Here is a 9,500-nt window from a genome sequence, read left to right on the forward strand (position 1 = left end):
GCAGACTCAGCAGTCTGACACTATGCAAATGAGTCACGGTCACTGTATTGATCATTGAATCAATTGATGCTGTAAAATGGCTTTTTTTACTGAGGCAGAAGTAGGATACACACGTACAACATTTCATCCGGTTAGAGTTTGCCTGTAAAAATGTTGCTTCCAGCATATCAGTTTGTTAAACATGATCTCAGATTCAGAAAACGTCATTAATTGTAGAAGGGCTATTCAGCTTTCCAGCCTACAGAGTCATTGAAAGAAGACAGTATAAAGGAAACAAAAAGAAAGCTTTTTCGCTTGAGATTCAAATATGATCACATATCGCCTTTGTTTTTTGTTTCTTTGTTGTTGTTTTTTCCAAAACCAGAAATGTCTTTCAATTGACTCCATCGGCATCTATCAGAAAATTGACTTTACAACTTCGATATCCTGCTGGAAAAGAAATACTACCACTCAGTTTCTGAGACCAATCCGTGACAAAAAAATGTTATTAGTCCTCTGTTCTTTTAAGCTTCAGCTTCTTGTCAGACTATAAGTTGTATTAATAGTGTTTTATTTTCTCCTCTCCTCTTCTTCTGCCTGCAGCTCGCCTTCAAGTTCAAGTGCATTTAGTGAGATCGTCCTCCAGCATCATGTTGTCAGTACTCAGTGGTAAGAAGTCTGTGCAGAAATAAGTTTGCTTTCCTCTCAACACAATTATATTGTAATGACTAATATTACTGCAAACATACGAATAAAGTGTCTTCTAACAGACAGGTGCCATGTGTCTGGATTTATCTCTTGTCTTGATGGTAATCATGAAGTATTTTGTCTTTTGTTTCGAGCTATATCTTGTCTTCTGCTCCTCATACCCGTTGCCTTTTCGTTTACATATGAAGTGATTTTAAACCAGTTAGATAAAGAGATAACGATGAATACAAGGAGCATCTTCATATCTTGCCACTGGGATAATGTGTAGATTCTGACTATTTATGAGAGAGCCACAACATGTGTAGATAATCACAACTGATCAAGCACTGTCATCAGTGTGTCCTAAAAAGCTCAAAGGAAAAATTATTTGAATTTAGTCAAAATAAATGCAATATCTTCCTAAAAATAAGAACAAGAACTTAAAAACAAATAAGAACATATCAAGTTGAGGGAGGGGCGTGAGCGTAGGCTTGAAAAAAGAGAATGAAATCCAGCTCCACGAAGTGTGTACACACAGAAAGCCTAGGTTTCAATCTCTGCTTACTGGGATTTTTAACAGGATCATGTGCATTAAAGAATCGAATTGAATTTGTGTCACCAAACTAACCCTTCAGTGTTGTGCTCATTCTCGCACCCTTTCTAAATCTGCTGTCCTCCCTTAATTTGTCTCATCTGAAAGGTTTATCTGACTCTTGTGTAACAGGTCTGTGATGTCAAGATGTGGTGGCTTTTTTTGACTCCAGCGATGAGCCAGCACAGAAAATCACAGCTGCTCTCTGACCGAGCTCCCCTGAAGGATTACTAATCTGAGATCAGATGCTCTGTTGGAACAAAAAAACTGACACACATGACGTTTAACGTACACACCCCCTGTCCAGATCAAACCAAACATGTTTTTTTTCATGTAGTTATTGAATACAATCAGGTAGTCTTCAAGTTGTTTTTTGACCTCCTTGGTGTAACAGTTGTTTCAGGTTAATTAAATCACACAGACAGATAACTGCAGATAAAGTGTTAGGCATAGAGGTGTTTAATAGAAAGCAGAAAAGCCAGAACACTCAACGTCCTTTACCATCTTTTAATCTGGGCAGATCGGCAGCATACATACAGTATAGTGAATGCAGACAGGATGTGTTTTCCAACAAATCTTATACACAAGAAGTCTTTTTACACGAAAGGCTCAGTTCGATGGTAAAAGTCGACCGTGCAATATCAATACATAAATGCAATAAATAAGGACATAGTTAAACATAGAAAAATATAGAACCCTAAACTACAAGACAAACCCGGACATAATTATTGTAATGTGTCCACTCAGATGTTGTGTAAGCTATATTTAAAATCTTGAATAAGATGAAAAACATGAGTCTGGCTGAATAAAACTCAAAATGACTTCTCATTATAGGAAGCTGCAGCTTTTTAAAACCTCTTACAATCCTGAGGTATATACTTTACAGGCTATTTTTTCCCAGCTCTGTAAGTTGTTTCAGGTCAACATAAACAGTGTTGCATTAACAGGAATAGCTGAGACGTTGACCCGGTGAGTCACAATGGCAGTTAAACAGCCATATGTTTATACTGGGAAGAGAGATGACATTTCTGTATTGATTGGTGACAGTGTGTCATGAAAAAGAGGTCAGTGACTCCGTGCAAGCCTGCTTACAGAGCCCACAGTCCTCATTGTCAAATCCCTGTCCTCAGCTGCTCCTTAAATGGATGCCTTGTCTTAGGAGCTGCTCTGGGCATGTCCACCTGATGGGATACCTCAGGGTAGACCCAGAACTTGCAGAAGGGGATCATCAAGAGCTGGAAAACAATGTTGGACAGAGGAAGGTATGAACTAACCTGCTTTGGAAGAAGACAAATGGATGTCTTCATAAACACCTGTATGTTCAATGGTCGTTGAAAAGTCAAAAGATAATTAAACAAAAAAACACTGTCAGTAACCTGGCCTCTTCACCTTGTGGGCAGAGGTCAGGTTCTTGTCTGCAGCTCTCAGCCTCTCTTCATGTTATCTCTGCTCTCTCTTTCCTGTAGTTTCTTTTTTTATCCCCAGATGTACTGATGTATTGTCTTTAAAACAAAAATAATCTTAAAGAAAATGTGTTTCTGAATATGTGAACACAGTAACAAAATAACAAGAGATGCCTTTGGATGTCAAATGTGAAATTCATCTTCAGCCACAACTGTATATGATACTGTAGGTTGTGATTGGCACAGTAGGCCTTGTTGTTCTGGAGTGTTTTTAAGCCTGTTTATTCAAATCTTTATAAACACTGACTTTACCAACTTGCAATCAAAGAAACATGAGTTATCCTACTGATAAGGCAGTTTAGACTGATTGTACTCAATGGGGATGTGATTTACCCTTTTTTAAGAAGATCTTTTTTGCCTTTATTCAGTTACAATTACAGCTGAAGAGACGTAGGAAATATAGGGAGGAGAGAGTGAGGTAGACTGATAATGAGTCACCTCTCAGGTCCGAGTGGAAACAATTCCCCAAGTACGTTTCCTCTGGGTGGGGAATGCCTGTTCTACTGACGAAGCTAAACAAGCCTCTTGTATTTCTGGTGTGAATCCACTCTCTTTCTCTGTACATTAATGCATTCCTCCTCCGCTGCTGAGCAGAGCTGAGCTTTAAAAACGAATCACATGGAGTTATCTAGATAATTTGTTAACACCCTGCCCTAATAGTCACAACAACATAAAAAATTTTGGCAGTAAAATATCAAGTTTGCTGAGGGGGTGGAGCTTAATGGCCGGCAAAAGTTGCACTAAAAAGAGAGCTGCAACCCCGCCTCCATCATTCCATTTAAATTATCCTCAGCCAATAAGTCATTCCAAGGCCGTTGTTGCAAAGGCACTGCTGGCTCAGGGCCAGCTGAGCCGCCTGTCAGTCACAGTGATTTGTCAGCAGCCACACCCTGTGTAACTCACAGAGTAATCAAACAGCCTTCAATACTTGAGATCGAGCTCCGAGTTTGGGTGTCCTTCACATCAGTGTGTAAACTGCAGTACCAGCTGAGGAGTTTTAATTATGCTTCAGTCTCTCCTGCTGCATCTAAATGGCTTTAAGCTGATTTAGCCGGATTTACAGCAGCACTTGTCCACTCAGATGTGGATCTGGACACATTTGTGTGTGTGTGTGTGTGTGTGTGTGTGTGTGTGTGTGTGTCTGTGTGTGTCTGTGTGTGTGTGTGTGTGTGTGTGTCTTGATAGCATGACTATTCTGATGAGGTATTACAGCTATTTTAATGTGAAGTTAAGAATCTTTGGCTCCTAAAAGCTGAAATGGGTAATGTTGAATGTGAATAATGGTTGTCTCATATATGCTAGTTTGAAGGTGTGTGTTTGTGTGTGTAGTTCTCTGTGTATGTGCTGATGAGTTTCAAACTGTCATGCAATCTATGTTGCGAAAGCTGCTTAGATGACAAGACTCATGATTAACAGCTGGCCACGTCGCCGCGCACCCACACACACGCAAAATAATGTTCAGGATGGCCCTTACTCATCAGCTGTCAATATTTGCTTTTGCTCAATTTCAGTCCAACCCGACTGAATAAAATCCTCTTCATTTCAAACTTTGTCAGTCTGTACTTCTCTCTGATTTCCCTGAAACACATTTTAATAATCTCTCTCACACTTTTTACTTTTCTGTCTCTTTCTGTCTCGAACAAACAAACGCACACACTCTGCAGCCTCCCAGGTGGGTAAACAGTGTGTTGCTGTACTTTGGAGTGGGGGATTTTTCTCTCCAGAACAGGAGTTTCAGCTGACTGACAGCTGACAACGACAAGATGGCTGGACTTTGTTTACTGGTTTTTATTGCTGGTTTACTGCTGGAGGTGAATGGACATCCTGCTAAATCTTCCCAGGAAAACACAGGTAAATGACACATGTAGGACGGGGTTGAGGAGGCAGTCAAATCAGAAGCTTGAAACTATAGGAAGAAGACGCTGGTGATCAATCTGCTGAGCAACGGATCATTTTAAGAGGTCTGATCTTTGACCCCAAGTCCAAAAGTGACAAGACTCCAAAATCTATTGGGATATTATAACATTAAATAGTTTTATGGTAGCGTATTGGCTATCCTTTCCAACTCTAACATCTGGCTAATTCATTACCCAAACCAGTATGATATTCTCATGACTCTAGCTGCATTCTACTTATACATCGTCATTTTAGTTCTACAAGAGGCTGGTGTTTAACTCTCAACAGAGGATTATAAAGGCAGACTTTACAATATGACAGATGTGATGCTACTCAAGCTAGACAGTTATGATTGATGTTGGTGGAGTGATTGCTGTTCATATCTCTAAATTAATTCTGATTGAAGGTGAAGCCCAGGTTAAATTAGTAGCTCTCTATTTTTGCCTCTTTTTTTTTTACTGTTTACTTCTGTTCTGTCGTCATTAAGGTTCCGTGATGGATTTTGTTGAGTTTGGGCTGAATTGGAAATCGCCTGAAAAAGCTCAAAGAACTGGAGCTCTGTTTCAGAAACGTGTTGGTCTTCTGTTTCTTCTAGGAGCTGTGTTTTTGTCACAGCAGGTAGCTAATGCTGTGCTGATTCGCCAGCGCAGGTACAACAGCGGCCATCTTGAAGAAGTGCTACAAAAAGCTAACCTAGAGCGGGAGTGTAAGGAGGAAATGTGCACAATGGAGGAGGCCAGGGAGGTGTTTGAGAATGATGAGAAAACTGTAGGTTGCACACACATGTACACATTATTCATATGTATGGTATTAGTGTGTTTACTGGCAGATATCTGAGGTTTGTCTTCACATCTTGTTTCTCTCAGCTGGAGTTTTGGAATGCCTACATTGGTAAGAAAAATGGAAAATAAATACACACATTTGCTCTGAATATAAAATATAGTATAATCTGTAAACCTGTGTATGTATTTGTGCGTACGTGTGTGGAGATGGTGACCAATGTAAGCCACCCCCATGCCAGAATGGAGCTGTGTGTGAGGATGGAATCAGTGCATATACCTGCTGGTGCAAACCAAACTTCAGTGGCAAGAACTGTGAGATAGGTGAGAGAGTGAGGCTCAAAAATAATAATAATAATAAAAAACGTTTATCTTTTTTGAGAGGAAAATAAGATTTTTTTTTTGTTTGACTCTCCCACTTGTTTACAGAGGTGGCCAAACAATGTGAGGTGAACAACGGTGAATGTGCTCATTTCTGTGTGATGCAGGAGGAGCGACCTGTGTGTCAGTGTGCAGCTGGTTACATACTTGGGATGGACAAGAGGAGCTGTGAACCATCAGGTAGAATCAAAGGATAAACATTAAATTAAATGAAAAAATGCTGTGGCCACATTAGAGAAAATATCAATTTGATTTGATTCCATCCAATTCTCTAGACCTAGGATCTGATTTAGGGATGATTCATTAAAATATATTACAACATTTTGCACGAGTCAATTCAATATAATTGGAAATTGAATCCAAAAAGATTTGTTTAACTTAATGGAATGTAGCAACGATTAAAATTGTTCAAAGAAGGAGGCGTCAACATGCTACACTTTTCATCCCTTTGGTATTCAACAACTGATCAAAGATGAGGTCAAAAAGGTGGCCGAGTCAATTTAAATACAGTATATAGTTAATGGGTATTGTCACAGTGTGAATACGTTATAAGTACCAATCTCTGTTTCACTGACCTTAACCTAAAAATGTTTTTAACAAACCCAACTCTAATCCTCAACTTAAACATACCAAGGTATGACCCATATCGTCCATTCTGATAAATGTATAAAAACAATATCTTTCTTCTATTCCAAAACAATATGTTTTTCAAATGTCAGCCTGTGGTTTGCTCAGGATCCAAAGTGTTCAAAATTCAAACTGTGTCGTAAATGCTGAAATAGAAGAATTCAAATAGCCATTCATTACAAAAAGGCTGTGTGCCGACATCTGCTTGATGTCTTAAAGGGAAAACCAAAATGTCTCCCTCTTTGTTTTGCCTTTATTCTCTCTCAGAACCATTCAGCTGTGGTCGTACGGGCCCGTCCTCCCCATCCGTCCCCAGGTCCGCCCTAAGGCCGCGGTCATCTATCCAAACGAACAGCACAGGGGGACACAACAACAGTGAAACCTTGCTCGATGAGGACTTAAGCGAAATTATAGAAAATTTGGATTATTTCTATGACTATCCTGTGAATGATTCACACCCATCCAACATCACTGAAGTATTTAAACGTTCAGTGAGGTCAGATTCAGCCTCCTCTGTGGATCCAGCAGAGGTTGTTGTGAATGGAGCAGAAGGGAGTGTCGCTGAAAAGCAGCTGCCTTCCTGGGCTTTCTTTCCTACACTCCCCAGCATCATAGCACAAGACAACACTGACCAGAGGATTGTGGGAGGAGATGAAGCCACACCTGGAGAGATACCATGGCAGGTAATGCAGTGCAGAGTTGGGATGAGATTCAATGACAAATGAAACTTTTATTGGCCCTCACAAATTCTGTTGACCCCCAAAAAATTGAGTTTGTAAAATTTGGACAACACTATGACATGAACTGACCAAATTCACAAGGCTGTCATCTGATAGGGGGTGCTGTTATAATTTTAGACTGGTGAGTTCTAGGTTTTAAGTGTCAGAATTAATCATTAATTATTCAAACTGAAATCCTGAGCTAGATTATGCCACATTTCTAGTTCAAACAACAAATATGAACCAATTACCGATTTTTAGATAAAGGCTAATGTTAGCATTCAGCCACGTGCTAGCGAACAGCAACTTTGCTAAGACTGTTGCTAAGAAGTGGCTGAATGCTAAAGTTAACTTTAAAAAAATAAAACTTTAAATAAAGCATAAGCTTCCAACTGAAAACAGCTAATTGTAGCATTTAACCACTTTATTTCCTATTATACACGTACAATCAAAAGGTACAACTTGCATATGTACACGTTTCTCACAACTTAGTTATTTTGAAAATGGCACAATGTCCCATGGGATTTTATTTTGTCCACTGTGAATTCAGTCTATGAACAATTGAGCGGTGTAACTATAATTTGTGAGATTAACTGTGTTTTTCCCTCTCTAACATAAAGTCATAAGTAACAATATTGACTGACATAATGAAACATGTTACATCCTGTGACCATGAGGCAGTATGTGCAAAAAACCCGAAAGCAAACATCCAGTAATGATGCTTTTTTTCCCCATTTTGTGCTTAGTCAAAGTGTTTGTGTTTACAGGTGACACTGATGTATCAGTCCCCTTCCCTTGGTAGAGCACAGCCTTTTTGTGGAGGATCTCTGCTCAGTGAACTGTGGGTCATCACTGCTGCTCATTGTCTGGTACAAGCTGATGTTGCTAAACGAAATTTCTTTGTTCGAGTGGGTATGTAAAACAAGTTTTCTCTAAATCTCTCAACTATTTGTCTCTAGTTTTTCTTTTCCATCTCCACAAAGTTTTTGTGATTTTTGATCAGTTATGTTGTTGTTCAACCAAAACAAGATGTAATTAGGTTTAGAAATGGGAGTGTGCATAAATGCATCCTGCACCAAGAGGCTTCCTGCCTGCTACAGCAGCATGCATGTTAAAAAAGGAAATAAATTGATAGAATTTTTACCTTTGATTTATTTTCGGGCTTTTGATGAAATAATTAAAAAAAGAGAGACTTGAGGAAGCTTTGTCGACAGCAGTGATGAGATCAACATCATTTTTAAATGATGTGTATCATAACATAGTGAGATCGTAGTGTATCCATCCATCTTTGCTTCTAGGTGAACATGACGTTAACAAAGATGAGGGTCCAGAACGAGACCATTTGGTGGAACAGCGGCATATCCATCGCAACTACAACTTCAAGAAGTCACCTTATAACCATGACATTGCACTGCTGAAGCTTGCTTCTCCAGTTGAGCTGTCCAGTCAACGACGTCCCATCTGCCTGGGCCCCAAAGACTTCACAGAGAACTTATTGAGGGATTCCAGCACCTCTCTGGTGAGTGGCTGGGGAAGGCTAGCGTTCCAGGGCCCTGAGGCGACCAAGCTTCAGAAGCTAGAGGTTCCTTACGTGGAACGTACGCTCTGTAAACAGAGCAGCCGAGACCATGTTACTCGCTTTATGTTCTGTGCTGGCTACCAAAGTGCAAAGAAGGATGCATGCCAGGGGGACAGTGGGGGGCCGCATGCTACCAATTACAAAGGCACTTGGTTCTTGACAGGCATCGTCAGCTGGGGGGAGGAGTGTGCAAAGGACGAAAAGTATGGCATCTACACTCGAGTTTCACGCTACTACCCGTGGATTAGTGGCTTAACAGGGATTCGTACTAAAAAATAAATAAAGTCGACGACAAAGATTAAACAGCTGTCAGCCAAAAACACTGCTAAAACTTAATAATTTCAGAGTTTGTCTGAACTAAATTTGTTGCGATAACCCTCAATGAATGTTTGGCATTCAATAAAGTGTAACTTTCTATCTGGGTTTTCTCTGTTTTTTTAAACTTAACTCACACTGTGTAGCTTCTCTTTTATCTTAAATTTTAAAACATGTAATCTTGAGTAGCTTATTTTTTAAAAGCATATTTTCTCACATAATCTGTGGTCAAATAAAATGGACTTCATGAAACCAACTCAAACTAACAATGTTGTTGTTTTTCATTTCATTTCGAATTGACAATAATCTAGTTATTTTTAACAACTTGTAACTGTGGATGAAAGAACACAAGGTGATTATTTAATTTCCTGTTATGTGTTTTATTGCCGCAATGAAACTGTATTGTGTAGTTAAATACACTGCCACATGTCTACCAATTCATCTACTTGTGTGCCGTGAGGAGAAAAACAGACAATTACACAG

General features: G+C 39.5%; 1 protein-coding gene across 3 annotated transcripts; it reads left to right on the forward strand.

Annotated features, from left to right (window-relative positions):
* The first annotated feature begins 3,911 nt into the window (after positions 1–3,911).
* f9b (coagulation factor IXb) lies at positions 3,912–9,286 on the forward strand. 3 transcript variants are annotated; one of them, XM_079356501.1, is made up of 8 exons: positions 3,912–4,761; positions 5,213–5,385; positions 5,484–5,508; positions 5,607–5,720; positions 5,826–5,957; positions 6,672–7,087; positions 7,891–8,035; positions 8,422–9,286. In XM_079356501.1, exons 2-8 carry the CDS (start codon positions 5,335–5,337, stop codon positions 8,979–8,981), a joined length of 1,443 nt encoding a protein of 480 aa, XP_079212627.1. In that variant the 5' UTR covers positions 3,912–4,761; positions 5,213–5,334; the 3' UTR covers positions 8,982–9,286. The 3 variants fall into 3 exon arrangements, with proteins under 3 accessions (XP_079212627.1, XP_079212626.1, XP_079212625.1); XM_079356500.1 differs by having other exon boundaries at positions 3,912–4,572; XM_079356499.1 differs by lacking the exon at positions 3,912–4,761 and having other exon boundaries at positions 5,072–5,385.
* Positions 9,287–9,500: the final 214 nt, after the last annotated feature.

The sequence above is a fragment of the Symphodus melops genome, assembly GCF_947650265.1.
Source record: "Symphodus melops genome assembly, chromosome: 11".
Lineage (NCBI taxonomy): Eukaryota > Metazoa > Chordata > Actinopteri > Labriformes > Labridae > Symphodus > Symphodus melops.

Bases quoted from the DNA above. Each gene is read 5' to 3' on its own strand.
- f9b (XM_079356499.1), top strand. From the start codon at position 5,113: ATGGATTTTGTTGAGTTTGGGCTGAATTGGAAATCGCCTGAAAAAGCT. The intron at 5,721-5,825 runs GTGAGAGAGTGA...ACTTGTTTACAG, and splicing joins TGGCAAGAACTGTGAGATAG to AGGTGGCCAAACAATGTGAG. The intron at 7,088-7,890 runs GTAATGCAGTGC...TTGTGTTTACAG, and splicing joins CTGGAGAGATACCATGGCAG to GTGACACTGATGTATCAGTC.